Below are 17,639 nucleotides of genomic sequence, written 5' to 3' on the forward strand. Positions count from 1 at the left end.
CAACAATGCAGCAAAACCCACTATTGGTAAGCAGGTACTTTTTGACAAATCCGATTTCTTGCAATGGCATGTTATATTGAAAAGGAGTTTTAAGCCAAAGTATTTAGCATGTGGAACAGGCTCAGGTTGACATTGTGGGCAATATTTAATGTCTCTATTCTGGCTAATGTATTAGTCAGATTAATGCTTCGCTGGAAAGGGCACGGTTCATTTAGATTAGAAGCGTAACAGCAGGGGACTGTTCTGCAGAGCCGCCATCAATTGCCCTTCTGAGCCGGCTCTAAATGATTTGTGGCACAGGAAACCACTTTCCCATAAATTGTGTATAACGTACCATCCGACAATGTGCTTGGTAATGTTTATTGAGCAATTAATCAGATTTTTTAATGTTGTTTTGCAAATAAAAATTTCTATTATTAGTGTAAAGATTTTTCTTTTCTTTTTTTAAGAAAAATTAGTTTTTTTTTCTAGTTTTTCAATCAGGTAATTTAGGGCAAGATCTTTACATTGCTAGACGTATAGTCTAAAGCAACATTTTGTCTGTTGCAACAATTGGGGTCTGTGGGCATCACACGCCAGTGTATGGTATGTGTTGGGAATGTGTCGGGTTACTACATTGGACATAAATGCCAAATGCAAAGGATAAATGTAATGTGATCATTCAATTTAGAATTTAACCAAGTTAAGGTAAAACACTGCAAAGCTAATGATCTAATGATTATAAGCCAAATACAGGATAACAAGAGCTTATAAATATATTGGATAGAAAAGATCTTGCAGGATTTTTATTGTTTTTTAATGCTCATCTGAAAATGTCCTTTTTAAGGCATTATCACTGTACTCAAGCTTGTACTTTGTAGTTTAAAGGTGTCATATTTAAAAGTGGGCTGTGGAGTCTGTCAGTAGAAAAAAAGGACCGACTCCTAAAATATAGAATAAATTGGGTACAGTAGTACAATGATGAATGTGCTGTAAATGTTTTCATAATTTAGGAACGTTATGAAATGTCCTATAAATGTTCTGTTCCTGACCTAAGGAACTGGGCTTTTATTTGAGATGAATCTGTGCTGCAATTTATGTACATGCTCAGTAGTGACCAGTGCTGCAGAGTCGTTGTGGAGATGAATCCGTGCTGCACTTTATGTACATGCTCAGTAGTGATCAGTGCTGCGGAGTCGTTGTGGAGATGAATCCGTGCTGCACTTTATGCACATGCTCAGTAGTGATCAGTGCTGTGGAGTTGTAGTGGAGATGGATCTGTGCTGCACTTTATGTACATGCTCAGTAGTGATCAGTGCTGTGGAGTCGTAGTGAAGATGAATCTGTGCTGCACTTTATGTACATGCTCAGTAGTGATCAGTGCTGCGGAGTCGTTGTGGAGATGAATCCGTGCTGCACTTTATGTACATGCTCAGTAGTGATCAGTGCTGTGGAGTTGTAGTGGAGATGGATCTGTGCTGCACTTTATGTACATGCTCAGTAGTGATCAGTGCTGCGGAGTCGTTGTGGAGATGAATCCGTGCTGCACTTTATGCACATGCTCAGTAGTGATCAGTGCTGTGGAGTTGTAGTGGAGATGGATCTGTGCTGCACTTTATGTACATGCTCAGTAGTGATCAGTGCTGTGGAGTCGTAGTGAAGATGAATCTGTGCTGCACTTTATGTACATGCTCAGTAGTGATCAGTGCTGCGGAGTCGTTGTGGAGATGAATCTGTGCTGCACTTTATGTACATGCTCAGTAGTGATCAGTGCTGCGGAGTCGTTGTGGAGATGAATCTGTGCTGCACTTTATGTACATGCTCAGTAGTGATCAGTGCTATGGAGTCCTTGTGGAGATGAATCTGTGCTGCACTTTATGTACATGCTCAGTAGTGACCAGTGCTGTGGAGCCATAGCGGACATGAATCTGTTCTGCACTTTATGTACATGCTCAGTAGTGACCAGTGCTGTGGAATCAGAGTCAGGGAGATTGAGGAGTCTGAGGTTTGGCTTACCGACTACAGAGTCCTGGTCTGAACATCGCAGCTCTGTTCAATCTGAAGTTATTTGCCGTTGCCAGACAAGTGCTGCTCTGATCTTATTCCATTTGATACTGCTTCCATCAAACTACAGCTGGAAACACCTGGTCTTGAGGGTGTCGGACCCCATAATCTATTCTTAGAAAGAAAAAAACCCTCATGAGTTCCCGATCGGTGGGGGTCCGACACACCAACTATTCAGTGATTTTTGTCTACAGTCTGATGAAAACTGTATTTAAACAGGAGCTGAGCTGCACTTTCTGACAGTATTCTTTATTTATATAGCACCATTGATTCCATGGTGCTGTACATGAGTACTCCCTAACTTCACAGTGAATGGACCTGTGCTATCCTGACTCTGTTCACTGTAGCCTACAAACAGCTGATTGGTGGAGGTGTCGGGTGGGGTGTCGGACCCCCATCCATCAGATATTGATGAATTATCCTAACAGTACGTCTTCAGTATTATAAGCCTGGGAATTGTTTTATACTTTTTTTTTTTTTTTTTAATCAAAATCCGTAGAGGCCCCACAGGATTAAGAAGAATAATTGGAAGTTTTGTCTTTTATTTTTTCCATATTCAATTTTCAACATGGCAAAAAGATTACTGCATCAAAATAAAGTGCAGATGATTAGTTTGCACTAGTCCTAAAATCAGTATCATTTATCGAATATGTTGCCGCTGCTTTTGCTCTTTTTAGGTCCGTTCAGTATGTGTATTGATGTATGAATTAGACTTTATTTCTCTATCGCTTCATTGGGGGACACAGGAACCATGGGTCGTAACACTATTACATCTAGCAAAAAAAACACCAAAACTGTATTTAAACAGTGGGCTGGATCCATTTTTCATTAGTTTTTGGTCCATGTGGCATGTTTGTGTGTGGTTTGTTTGTTTGTTTGTTTTTTGTGTGTTTTTTTTATATTGTATGCCAACAATTTGGTTTGAGGTCTCCCAAACTCCTTCACGGAAAGCACATGGTCGCCTTTTTGGTGAATAGCCCCATAATGTTTCAGTGTCCGATCTGTAGAAAAAAAACTGCACACGGGTGACAAGCGCTGTCATGTAAATAGGTCGTATGTTTTTTTTTTTTCCCTTCTCTTTATCCTGGGGGCAAAAAAGGCTCATTGTTAAGATAAAATATCCCTTCACACTTGATATTGCTATTCAACACATTTATTCTCAAAGCCCTCTTTAAAAAAAAAAAAAGAAAACTTGATGGCCACATAGCGATGTAACGATGCCCCTTTTGATGGCCACATAGCGATGTAACGATGCCCCTTTTGATGGCCACATAGCGATGTAACGATGCCCCTTTTTAATTCAAGTTATGGCAAATAAAAGTAAATTATAGACCTCGATTTGACACACTTCAACGTCTGAACAAAGAATCACATTTTTTATAATGTCAGACATTGTTTTACAAGTAAGACATTAAAGTGACCGTCAGATTTGGAGCCAACGATGTGTTGGCTGAAGAGTGAATTTAAGAAGCGCACAAACATCTGTGCAACAGTAGCTGAATAGCACTTTGTCTCGTCTGACCTGAGAACGCTTTGATGATTGCAGAATGCCTTCCGCTTGTATTATTTTTGGCCTAGGAGCCAGGAGGCTGTGCATCAAAATGCAGAATGGTTTCTACAAAAACAGTCTGCCCTTTTCTCAGTCGCCTTTCAAGGAGGAAGAAAAAGGAAAAAAAAAGAAACCACTTTAAAGTCAAGCTATCTGGGCATTTTGTCTTTGTATTGAGATAATGGTGAAACCATGCTTCAAAAGATGTGCTGACAAACCCTAACATCCCACTTTGAGTCATGGAAATCCAGGCAGAGCGTTTTAACAGATTCATAGCAGCTCAAAATGAAATACAGAGGAACTTAGAGCAGAGGAATTTTCATCAGAAGTGTCTGCCAAACTTCTCTTTAAGCTGCTTTAAAAGAAAAAAAAAAAAGTATCACAAAATCTGAGCTTTATCCTTTCAACAATGGCACGATAATCCTCCAGAATACGAACCCTAAGGCTTTTATACTGTGTGCTGTTGGCCGGTGCGCAGAAAATCTGGAGAGACCCACAGCGGAGGTAGATCAGGTAGACTTATTGATATGGGGCGTCGGGCCATAGTTAATAGGGTCATAAACATATGAGCAAAGCAATTTTTTTTTTTATGAAAAATGGGTGAATTTGTAAAGGGATCTTGAGTGGGGCCACAGAGTCGGCTGGTGGACGGTGGTGCAGGCTGGAAGACAGAATTGTCCATGGCTAGGTTAGAACCAGGAGGTCAGTGCAAGTATAAAATTCTAAGACACGACAGTAGTGAAAAATGAGCCAAGGTCAAAACCGCAAATGTCCAGTGGAAACACAAGCGCATACCAGTTAAATGAAGCTACCCTAGTTATAACTGGTAGTGGACCGGAGGATTTCAGGAGCTTAAAGTGAACCTGTCACCAGGTTTGGCCGATATGAGATACGGCCATTACCTTTCAGGCCTGATAAACCGCATTCTATAATGCTCTATACCTGCCCCCAACCCAATCTGAAAGAGAAGAAAAAGCGCTCTTATTATACTCACTTGCGGGGTGGGGTGGTCCGGACCGAGGGGTGTCGCAGGTCCTGGTCTGGCGCCTCCCATCTACTTGTGAAGCCGTCCTCCTTCTTACTTTGTGTGGAAGATGTGTCCCTATGTCACACACTCTGTTTCCTCGGCATCGCGCTCCTGTGCAGGCGTACTTCTCTGCCCTGTTGAGGGCATAGCAAAGTACTGCCGTGCGCAGGCGTCGGGAAAGGTCAGAGAGGCCCAGCGCATGCGCACTGCAGTACTTTACCCTCGTCAGGGTAAGGTCTTTTTCTTCTCTTGTAGGTCTTGTAAAACACTGTATATGAGGCCTGAAAGGTGGAGTCTGTATCTCATAGCGGCCAAACCTGGTGACAGGTTCCCTTTTAAATAAATTGCAGGACTCACCCAAACCACACAGCAGGGGACAAACACAGATAGCGCTTAACTCTCAATCTTCCAGCTCGGGCAAAACTACAAGTCCCAGAGGACACAGAACTAGAGTTATTGCCTGCAACGAGCGTACAACACCGCCGGGCTACAGAGGTAGAAACGGGACGGGCAGACTTATAGTTTCATCCACTGTCATTTCTTGCATTTGTCTCCGAACTGATCGGTCCTCTTTAAACCACATCCAGCATTTTCCCTCCCGATGTATCAGGACTCCTGCCCTTGTGCGCCAGGCTTTTGTTCTGTGCACAGATTTATGCAAATTACTGTGATTTAATTTGACATCTTGTTCTTTATGTACCTTGTGTTGAACTCCACCTGGAAATCCCAGGTCTAGCTGTGGTCCACAACATGCTACAAGACAGACGATAAATGCAGTATTTTATGGTTGGGCCTGCAGATGGCTGGAGTTGGATCTACCCTCAAGCAACACGTCTCCTTTTTACCATTATTATTACCATCGGGGTTCGCTGGTGTGAAAGGTTTAGGGATTAACAAAAAATAAAATGTTATTATTAATATTTATAAAGTAAACACTTTTATTTGTTATGGAATTACGGAGATTGATAACTTTACCAGTTGTGATCTGATCTTGTGGGATACACTAGGGATTTTGCTCTTGATCTCAATCGGACTGGTTGATTTTCGGTCATGCTAGCATACACTGCTTATGATGAGTTGTTACTTATATGTACTAGTTCTGTGCATTAGTTTTGAAATGCTAGTCTTACTAATTTCCTGTTATATCCACCCTCCCTTCAAGGCCTACACCAGTGTTTCTAAAGCATCGTTGAGTCTCGCTGACCACAGGGAGCTTGGAAAGATGATGAATACTATAATATTCCATACAAAGATGGTGGATTCCTTAGTTGAAATGCTGGTGGAAACCTCTGATCTCTCTATATTTTGGTAAGAGCCCTTCTGGAACTTTTCTCTAGAGCTGAATTCACAGCTAGACTGCTCAGTACTGCTGTAATATGTCCTCCATGCTGCTACTGCTGCTTTTGAACATACGGTGCATAGAGACCGGAGAGCAGGAATCACTCATGTCTGTGTGTACTGTGTGTGGGAGACATCATAGCCGTTAGTCTCCACTCACTAGCTCAGACACAACTGAAAATTAGATATGGATCTTTCAGAAGGTAAAACTAGTGATGTAAGATACAATAATATGATGGCCAGAAACAGTGTTATTCCTTGAGTACATGCACAACAGGTTTTTCTGAACAGTTGTGAAACTGGTATTTTTGAGATTTTCTTGCATTAATTCCACAAATATATGTACTGCATTGTTACATTTGGATAAAAGAAACAGATTTTTTTCCTCCCTCCGCACCCAAATGTATACTGCTCATAAATATGTAAAAATGATGTTAAAATGAGCCCCAGCCTCTCTAGTGCCCGTGTTTTCAGCACAGAAGGTGCTGTCGGGCACATTCCAATTGCAGCGTCTGTGCTTATTTTTCTTTTGTATTTTAGCTTTTACAGTCGAGCGTTTGAGAAGATGTTTCAGCAGTGTCTGGAGCTGCCATCACAATCAAGATACTCCATCTCATTCCCCCTCATCTGCACTCATTTTATGAGCTGCACTCATGAACTTTGCCCTGAAGAGGTAAGAATGTGTGGGCTTTTTACTTTTTTGTATTATTATATTTGCAACATTGACATTATGTATGGTAAATACAAGGGTAATTGTGCTGGTTAATGAGCAAGTCATTTTATTTATTGAGAAATTAAAAGTACACGCGAAAATAGGAACATTTAAGTTAGAGCCTAATCTGAGAAATCTGCTTTTCTCTCCTCCTCATTGATTCTCAAAATGTTCAATTCACATGTAAAATTTGTATTCAGTGAATACAGATCTTCCCATTACTGAGATAGGAGATGCCAGTTGGTGCTCAAGTTCTATGGAGAATTGTAACTGTTGTTTCTGGAGACCTGGCAGCAGAATGTCTGTCTGCCTCTAGCTCATCCCTCACCCTTTTCCCTCCATAGAATTGTGTAAGCACGAACTGTCATCTAATCTCAGTAATGGGGAAGTCTGTCTTCACTGAATAGAGAATCAATGATCAGAGAGATATATATATAATATGAAAATAAGTAATTGATTCACTGCTGGTTTCTGCAAGTTTTCCCACCTACAAAGAATCTAATGGTCTGTCATTTTTATCGTACGTAAACTTCAACTCTGAGAGATAGACTTAAAGTCCCGAAAATCACATTGTATGATTTTTACATACCGTATATACTCGAATATAAGCCGACCCGAGTATAAGCCGAGACCCCTAATTTTGCCACAAAAAACTGGGAAGATGTAATGACTCGAGTATAAGCCTAGGGTGGAAAATGCAGCAGCTACCGGTAAATGTCAAAAATAAAAATAGATACCAATAAAAGTAAAATTGATTGAGACATCAGTAGGTTAAGTATTTTTGAATATCCATATTGAATCAGGAGCCCCATATAATGCTCCATACAGTTTATGACGGGCCCCATAAGATGTTCCATATTAAAATATGCCCCAGATAATGCTGCACAAATGTTCATTATGACCCCATAGGATGCTCCATACAGACATTTGCCCCATATAATGCTGCACAAATGCTGATTATGGCCCCATAAGATGCTCCATACAGACATTTGCCCCATATAATGCTGCATAAATGCTGATTAGGGCCCCATAAGATGCTCCATACAGACATTTGCCCCATATAATGCTGCACAAATGCTGATTATGGCCCCATACAATCATAAAATGCTCCATGGACACATTTGCCCCGTATAATGCTCCACAAATGCTGATTATGGCCTCATAAGATGCTCCATAGACACATTTGCTCCATATGCTATTGCTGCGATTAAAAAAAAATCCTTACTCACCTCTCGTCGCTAAGGTCCCCGGCACTTGCTATAGTCCACCGCTGGGTGCCACTCCGTCTTCCTCTGCACTGACGTACAGGCAGAGGGCGGCGCGCACACTAATCACGCTATCGCGCCCTCTGACCTGAGCATCACTGCAGGGGAAGACGGAGCGGCGCCCAGCGGTGGAACGCGGACAGGTGAATATCGCGCAATGCCCCCATACTCAGCTGCTCCTGGTGCGGTCCCTGCAGGTCCCTGGTTCTCCAGGCGCCGGCAGCTTCTTCCTGTATTGAGCGGTCACATGGTACTGCTCATTACAGCAATGAATATGTGGCTCCACCCCTATGGGAGTGGAGTCGGGTCCATATTCATTACTGTAATGAGCGTTACCATGTGACCGCTCAACACCGGAAGAAGCTGTCAGCGCCCGGAGAACCAGGGATGTGCAGGGACCGCGCCAGGAGCAGGTGAGTATGATTAGACAGCTGCCGCTCCCCCTCCCCTGCCGATCCCTGGGAATGACTGGAGTACAAGCCGAAGGGGGGCAATTAAAACCTTAAAAAAATGGGCTGAAATTCTCGGCTGATACTCGAGTATATACGGTAATTAAATTTAATTTTATTGCTTGAAATACGTTTTTGATCACCTACTTGCCAGCAAGAGTTCTGGCTTTCTCAGACCTGTTAGTTTTTCTTTAAGAAGCCCTTTTACTCTGCATTCATTACCTGTATTCATTGCACATGTTTGAACACGTTACCTGTATAAAAGACACCTGTCCGCACACTCAATCACACTCCAACCCCTCCACCATGTCCAAGACCAAAGATCTGTCTAAGGACAAAAGGGACAGGGATAAAATTGTAAAGCTGCACAAGGCTGGGATGGGCTACAGGACAATAGGCTAGCAGCTTGGTGAGAAGGTAACAACTGCTGGCACAATTATTAGAAAAGTGAAGAAACACAAGATGACTGTCCATCTTCCTCTTTCTGAGGCCTTATGCAAGATCTCGCTTCATGGGGTAAGGATGATTCCGAGAAAGGTCAGGAATCAGCCCAGAACTACACCTGGTCAATGACCTGAAGAGAGCTGGGACCATTTTCTCAAACATTACCGTTAGTAACACACTACATCAACATGGATTAAAATTCGACAGGGCATACAAGGTCCCCCTGCTCACGCCAGAACATATCCAGGCCCGTTTGAGGTTCGCCAATGACCATCTGGATGATCCAAAGGAGGCATGGGAGAAGGTCATGTTTTCAGATGAGATCAAAATAGAACTTTTTGGTTATAACTCCACTCGCTGTGTTTGGGGGAAGAAGGAGGAGTACAACCCCAAGAACATTGTTCCAACCATGAAACATGGTGGGGGAAATATCATACTTTGGGGATACTTTTCTGCAAAGGGGACATGATGACTGCCTCATATTGAAGGGAGGATGGATGGGATCATGTATCATGAGATTTTGGCCAACAACCTCCTTCTCTCAGTAAGAGCATTGAAGATGGGTCGTGGCTCAGTGTTCCAGCATGACAATTACCCGACACACGCAGCCAGAGAAACTAAGGAGTGACTCCTTAAGAAGGATTTCAAGGTCCTGGAGTGGCCTAGGCAGTCTCCAGACCTGAACCCAGAAGAACATTTTTGGAGGGAGCTGAAACTCAATGTTGCTCAGCAACAGCCCGGAAACCTAAAAGCTCCGGGGAAAATCTGTATGGAGGAGTGGGCCAAAATCTCTTCTGCAGTGTGTGCAAACTTGGTGAAGAACTAAAGGAAACGTCTGACCTCTGTTACTGAAACAAAGGTTTCTGTACCGAATATTAAGTTCTGTTTTTTTATTGTATAAAAAACTTATTCCATGCAATAAAATGCAAATTAATTATGTAAAAGTCATACAATGTGATTTTATGTTTTTTATTTTTAGATTCTGTCTCTCACAGTTGAAGTGTACCTATGTTAAAAATTACAGACCTCTCCATTCTTTGTAGGTGGGAAAACCTGCAAAATCGGCAGTGTATTAAATACTTATTTCCCCCACTGTATTTGGGTTGTGAAGTCCTATTATAGAATTATGAGCACAATTGTTGAATCTTTGCTCGCGCGTGGTCAGCTGTGAGTAGTATCAGAAAATCTGCAAAATTAAGGTTAATAAAAGCATCCAAATGGTATGTTGGGTTCAGTTATTCCGAATAAAAAGCAAATGCTCCTGACATTTCTCGGTTGGCTTCAGCACAGTGGTTCAATTGTGTGTTGTTTTTTTTTTGTTTGTTTTTTTTTGGAGAGCCATTTGCAGTCATTCTTCCTTTTTGAGGCATTATAGATATAAGCTGTACAGAGCAGGGTAAAGAATAATCTTTTGGAAGCTTTTACATATATACTTTAATAAGATTAATTGCACTTTTATTTTATGCATGTATAGGTGTTTTTACTATAGTAGATAAGGAACCTACATGCATAAGACGACCCACATAAAGTCTGGACCCATTTACCACATTGCTCGGCTGTTTCTGTGTGCTCCATAGGCGATGGATTGGCGGCAGCACATGTGCCCAACCATTACAACATTCATATTCCCTGCAGTTTTGTGGTGGCGGCTGAGGTCTCACGTTTCAGCTGATTCGGGCAGCCCCTGTGATTACATATTTATCAGCAATCCTGCCGATAGATGATAAATGTTGTTTCTGGGAAAACCCCTTTAAGTGACAACAATGGATTTTCTTTGTCTTCTGTCAGTAATAATTTCTTAATTCAATGCAGATGGCAGCTAACCGTGTCCTGTCACATTTCAGAGACATCACATTGGAGATCGGAGTCTGTCTCTATGTAATATGTTCTTGGATGAAATGGCGAAACAAGCCCGGAATCTCATCACAGACATCTGCACAGAACAGTGCACCCTGAGTGATCAGGTAATAAACTTTTTTTCTTTTTTCGTATTCTTATTCATATTTATAATTCTGAGGGTGCTGGAGGTGCGGCCATGAACGAATAAGCTATTTTACCACTAACTGTCGAAGTATTTGCCTTCAGTCCACAAAGACATTATTATTTAAAGATTACTTTACACTAATTTTTTAGTGTTGAACACGTGATATACTGTAATAGTGGCAGCAGAGTAGAATAAAACTTTATTTTTTTGCCTTTGCTTTGCAGCAATATTAGCAATTAAAGTATTTGGCACCTAAAGTCCTAACTGGGCATTACCAGGAAGATTTCACTAGGGGGCGTGTACTTCTTCTTCTCTTTGGAGCTGACCAATCGTAAGCAGCTGGCAGCACACTGGGGAAAGAACATGCTGCCACAATAGCTAAGGACAGGCTCAGTGTGAGACATGTACTGACAGTCTGCTCTCCTCACTGCACAGCGATGAAATGTGCTGGAGCACAGCAGACCTGGGTGTGAGTAACTGGCAGCTTTCATCTCTCTCTGGCAGTCAGTATGGGCTCATGGGCAGTAACACAATGATAACACTAACTAAATTATTTACTTATTTTAATTATTCATTTTATTCACTTATCTAAGGCCATTAATTCCACAGTGCTTTACAGACATTATAATCACTGTCCCCATTAGAGCTCACAATATAAATTCCCTATCAGTGTGTCTTTGGAATGTAGGAGGAAACCCACACAAGAACGGGGAGAACATTCAAACTCCTTGTAGATGTTGTGCTTGGTGGGATTTGAACCCTAGTACTGCAAGGCTGCAGTGCTAACCACTGAGCCACAAGTTTGGTATCGCTGTAATCATACCGAACTGGAGAATTATGTTACCAAGTCAATTTTACCCCACTGTGAACATTTTAAAAAACATGGCAGAGTTGGGTGTGTGTTTTTATTTTTTTATTTTACAATTTCACTGCACTTCAAACTTTTTGCCCATTTTCCAGTACATTGTATGGGTAAATTAATAGTGTCATTCAAAATCTATGACTCTTACTACAAAAAGAAAGCCCTTTATAATCTAAATGTTTCTCAACTTTCCATTAATATGCTTGGATACAGCACTCTGTGAACAGCCAGCTTCTTTAGCAAAGACCTTTTGTGGCTTCCCCTCCTTGTGGAGTGTGTCAATGACTGCCTTCTGGACATCTGTCAAGTCAGCAGTCTTCCTCATGATTGTGGAGCAACTGAAACAGACTAAGGGACCTTATTAAATGCTTAGGAAGCCTTTGAAGGTGTTTTTTGTTAATCTAATTTACTGGGATAATGACTTTTGGGTTTTCATTTGCTGTAAGCCATAATCATCAACATTAACAGAAATAAACACTTGAAGTAGATCACCCTGTTTATAATGACTCTATATAATATGACTTCACTTTTTGTATTGAAGAACTGGAATAAATTAACTTTTTGATGATTTAATAATTTAGTGAGAAGCACTTGTACATCCAGCTCTTACTTGCCCGCTTTGTTTCAGAATTTTATCTTGCTACTTGTCTTTTGTCTTGTTTCTCTTACGACCTAAAAAGGTGAATGTTGGGATAGAATTGCCCAACTTAGTAGATGCTATTATGAGCTGCTTGGCTTTCAAGAATTTTTTTTTTCTTCCTCACTCAACTTTAGCTACTGCCAAAACACTGTGCCAAAACAATCAGTCAAGCAGTGAACAAAAAGTCAAAAAAGCAGACCGGAAAGAAAGGAGAACCCGAGCGAGAAAAACCCGGGGTTGAAAGCATGAGAAAAAATAGACTTGTGGTTACAAAGTAAGAGTTTGTGTTTTTTTTTTTTTTGCAATTAAATGTTTTGACTTTCTTAATTCATTTCCATTATGGGAAGAAGAACGACATAAATGAGTTTTTCAGTCAATGTTAAAAAAAAAAAAAAAATCTAATTTTTTTACATATACCGTATATACTCGAGTATAAGCCGAGATATTCAGCCCAAATTTTGGTGGTGGGGTCGGCGGGTGAGGACCGTCATATACTCACCTGCTTCCTGGCGCCCCCCCTACACGTCCCACGGTCTCCGGGTGCCGCAGCCTCTTCCCCTGAGCGGTCACGTGGGACCGGAGCGGAGCCGCCTATTCATTTCTCTAATGAAGCGGTGCCGGTGACCGCTGACAGAGGAAGAGCTGCGGCACCGAAGACCAGCTGTCCGGGGGAAGGAGCGGGACGCCGGGAGCAGGTAAGTATTACATATTTACCTTCCCTCGTTCCACACGCCGGGCGCTGTCTCCATCTTCCCGGCGTCTCTCCGCACTGACTGTGCAGGTCAGAGGGCGCGATGACGCATATAGTGTGCGCGCCGCCCTCTGCCTGATCAGTCAGTGCAGAGAGACGCCGGGAAGATGGCGCCGAGGAGCTGCAAGAGAGGTGAGTATGTGTTTTATTATTTTTATTGCAGCAGCAGCAGCACAGCTATGGGGCAATAATGGACGGTGCAGAGCACTATATGGCACAGCTATGGGGCAATAATGGACGGTGCAGAGCACTATATGGCACAGCTATGGGGCAATGGTGCAGAGCACTGTATGGCACAACTATGGGGCAATAATGGTGCAGAGCACTATATGGCACAGCTATGGGGCAATTATGAACGGTGCAGAGCACTATATGGCACAGCTATGGGGCAATAATGAACGGTGTAGAGCACTATATGGCACAGCTATGGGGCCATAATGAACGGTATGGAGCATCTATTTTTATTTTTGAAATTCACCGGTAGCTGCTGCATTTTCCACCCTAGGCTTATACTCGAGTCAATAAGTTTTCCCAGTTTTTTGTGGCAAAATTAGGGGGGTCGGCTTATACTCGAGTATATACGGTATTAGGCCTTAAAACCAAGCAATGTTTAACTACTTTTTTTTTTTTTTTTTTTTATACTTGTGATAAAACGGTATAGTTACTTTTGTATTTTTTTTTTTTTTTTTATTTCATTTTGATTGTAAATTAAGTACTGTATATACTCGAGTATAAGCCGACCAGAGTATAAGCCGACCCCCTAATTTGGAACAAAAAACTGGGAAACTTATTGACTCGAGTATAAGCCTAGGGGGGAAAATGCAGCAGCTACCGGTAATTGTCAAAAATAAAAATAGATACCAATAAAAGTAAAATTAATTGAGACATCAGTAGGTTAAGTGTTTTTGAATATCCATACTGAATCAGGAGCCCCATATAATGCTCCATACAGTTCATGATGGGCCCCATAAGATGCTTCATACAAAATACGCCCCATATAATGCTCCATACAGTTTGATGGGCCCCATAAGATTCTCCATATTAAAATATGCCCCATATAATGCTGCACAAATGCTGATTATGGCCCCATAAGATGCTCCATATAACAATGTGCCACATATAATGCTCCATACAGTTCATTATGGCCCCATAAGATGCTCCATATAACAATGTGCCCCATATAATGCTGCTGCAGTAAAAAAAAGACATACCTCTCGTCGCTGCCTGCTGCTCCTCAGCGTCTCGTCTCTCCGCACTGACTGTTCAGTGGGCGGCGCGCACACTAATACGTCATCGCGCCCTCTGACCTGAACAGTCACTGCAGAAGACGGAGCGGTGGTGGAACGACATACTCACCTGCTCCCGGCGTGGTCCCTGGCAGCTTCTCCTGGACAGATGGTCTCCGGGCGCGACAGCTTCTTCCTCTGTTAAGCGGTCACGTGGTACCGCTCATTACAGTAATGAATATGCGGCTCTACCCCTATGGGAGTGGAGTCCATATTCATTACTTTAATGAGCGGTACCACGTGACCACTGAACAGGGGAAGAAGCTGCCGGAGACCATGGGACATGCAGGGACCGCGTCAGGAGCGCCAGGAGCAGGTGAGTATGTGACCGTCATTGCTCCCCCTCACCCGCCGACCATGACTCGAGTATAAGCTGAGAGGGGCACTTTCAGCCCATTTTTTGGGGCTGAAAATCTCTGCTTATACTCGAGTATATACGGTAATTTTTTATTTTTTTTAGAGCTTTTTCTTTTTCATATTTACACAAGTAAAATAGTGAATTTTTCAGTATTAATATTTTCATTTACCGTATTTTACACTTTGTAAGACGCACTTTATTTCCCCCAAATTTGGGGGGGAAATGTGGGTGCGTCTAACAAAGCGGATATACCGCTTACCATTACAGGCTGGGATGAGGGGGTGTCCGCTACCGCCCGCCGCCACTACCGCCCGCCGCCGCTGTCGTCCGCCGCCGCTGCCGGGGTTGTCCGCTGCTGCCCCGGGTGATGCTGGAGGCTCCGGTGCTGCGGGGGGCTCTGGCGACATTTTGTGAAAGACCAGAGCCCCCCGGCAGTTCGTCCATGCGTTCCAGTATGACTAATTCCGGGAAAATGGCCGCCGGAATCTCGGGAGATGAGATTTCAGCGCTGAGATCTCATCTCTCGAGATTCCGGCGGCCATTTTCCCGGAGTCAGTCATACAGGAACGCATGGACGAACTGCCGGGGGCTCTGGCCTTTCACAAAATGTCGCCAGAGCCCCCCGCAGCACCGGAGACAGCCCTGCAGCATCGGAGACAGCCCTGCAGCACAGGAGCCCCCTGCAGACCCCTCATCCCAGCTTGCAGCACAGGAGCCCCCCTGCAGACCCCTCATCCCAGCCTGCAGCACAGGAGCCCCCTGCAGACCCCTCATCCCAGCTTGCAGCACAGGAGCCCTCCTGCAGCACAGGAGCCCCCTGCAGACCCCCTCATCCCAGACTGCAGCAATGCTCCACTCCTGCCTCCAGCAACGACCCTGGGACCCTGATCCACCACAGTCACAACCCCTGGTAAGTAATAAGACGCATGGATTATAAGACTCCCCACCAATTTATTAAACAAAGTTTTTTCCTATTTTTCTCCTCAAAATTTGGGGTGCGTCTTATAATCCGGTGCGTCTTACAAAGCGAAAAATACGGTATATTGACGTTATTTTGATATTTAACATGATCTAGTAGGTAGAATTGTCGGGACTAGTATTTTTCTCAGTTTACGCTATATATAACTAGACTTTGTGCTGATATAGAAAATATGGCTATGAATAAATCACATTTTTTACATAATCGTAATTATTTAATGCTTTAATGTTTTTCCCTTCCAGTTTAGATAAGCTACATACTGCACTTTCAGAACTCTGCTTCTCTATTAACTATGCCCCTAATATGGCTGTATGGGAGCACACGTTCACTCCGAGAGAATATCTGACCTCGCACTTGGAAATTCGTTTCACCAAGTAAGTGTCGGACACCTGGTATGCAGTTCATTTTTTTTTTTTTTTTAATAACTACTCAAAAAGTAGATTTGCAGATCCATCAGATGTGTCACTTTCTCAAAAATATGAAATGTGGAGTTCAGGGGCTGTCTCCTGTCTGTTCTGTATGGAGCAGAGAGATGCTTGAGGCTTAGAATGGAATGTGAGCAGAAGGCGAAGGAAAAAGCCGCCATTAAACAGCAAGAAAACACATACTATTCTTGTATTATGAAATGCAGTGTCTTATTGTTTTTTTCACAAGAATTCTGCATCACCCATCAATGTGCAAATATGGAGAAAGAGCCTACAAATATAAGTCTTATTTTCACCTTTTTGGAAAGTAATTGTGTATCATGTATTGTTTTCAATCAAGCTTCATTAGCTGTGCATAAAGAGAATATAGTGTTAAAAAATGACCTGATTAAAATCAGATAATTTTTATTAACAGTATTCAAATTGACAACTACACACAATTGTGTCAGCAAAGGAGAATAAACATGTTTACAAACATTTTGAAACAATCCCCCAGTTCCCCACCCTCCCTCCCTCCTCCCTCTTCCCTTAAAGCCTTTATAAACAAGAATAGGACGATAGCATACATTGCTTACATAATAAAGCCACATCCCACTGGAATCAGTTCCTCTCCATCCAAGGTTTCCAAATTGTTTCAAAGGTTTTCATACTTTTCCTTTTTTCATAAATACCCTTTTCCATATTAATAACCATATCAGACTGTCTATAAAATTCCTGCAGAGTCGGCGGTACCTCACTCAACCAGTGCCTGGCAATTAGCTTTCGCGGAACATACAATAATCTAGCTATGGCCACTTTATGATGATTTGGAACTCGGATCTCGTCCACATATCCCAAAATATATATCACAGGACCGCTTGCGATTGCATAGCCATACAATTTCCCAATTGCTTCTCCCACCTCCAACCAATATGAATTCAATCTCGTACATTGCCATAACGTGTAGAATCCCTGCCCCCTCGGACTGGCACCTAGGACACTTGGAAGTCTGTCTCAGCCCTGCCTTATATAGCCTATCTGGAGTTCTATATACTCTGGGAAGCACAAATATTTGCGAAAGTCTACCCGGCTCACTTAATGATAATTGGGGAATATATTCCATGATATCCTTCCATTTATCCTCCTCTATCCTTCCCAACTCTTCCTCCCATTTCTCTTTTGCCTTAATAGGGAATCTATTAAGAAAGGTATATAACAAATCCCTATAAATATCCGAGACTACCCCTTTCGTTCCTCCCATCGCACAGACATAGTCCACCAGAATGTCTCTATAAATTCCCAAATCCATCGTTTTACTCTTCGCAAGATAGGCATGTCTCAACTGTCCATATTGAAACCTACAGGTCTTCTGCAGTGCCTCAAAGGATAACAGTCCTTGTGCGTCCTGAATCTGAGCCACATATTGAATACCCAATGCTTTCCAATTTTTGAATTCCCTCAGTTTAATAAATTCAGGTAGTATTTCATTATGCCATACTGGGGAGAGATTTGTTAAAAGTCCCACTTCTCTTGTATTTTTAATTGCCT

The 17,639-nt window shown here is 42.4% G+C and overlaps 1 protein-coding gene across 2 annotated transcripts in view; it reads left to right on the forward strand.

The window, feature by feature from the left end:
• The window catches only part of NCKAP1 (NCK associated protein 1), a 104,070-nt gene that overhangs the window by 64,610 nt on the left and 21,821 nt on the right, over window positions 1–17,639 (forward strand). For both annotated transcript variants that reach the window (XM_077272578.1, XM_077272577.1), the window contains 5 exons: window positions 5,782–5,927; window positions 6,498–6,630; window positions 10,672–10,791; window positions 12,448–12,587; window positions 15,930–16,061. In XM_077272578.1, coding sequence (XP_077128693.1) covers window positions 5,782–5,927; window positions 6,498–6,630; window positions 10,672–10,791; window positions 12,448–12,587; window positions 15,930–16,061 — 671 coding nt within the window. The remainder of the gene's footprint in view (window positions 1–5,781; window positions 5,928–6,497; window positions 6,631–10,671; window positions 10,792–12,447; window positions 12,588–15,929; window positions 16,062–17,639) is intronic.

This window comes from Ranitomeya variabilis, chromosome 7 (genome assembly GCF_051348905.1).
Source record: "Ranitomeya variabilis isolate aRanVar5 chromosome 7, aRanVar5.hap1, whole genome shotgun sequence".
NCBI lineage: Eukaryota > Metazoa > Chordata > Amphibia > Anura > Dendrobatidae > Ranitomeya > Ranitomeya variabilis.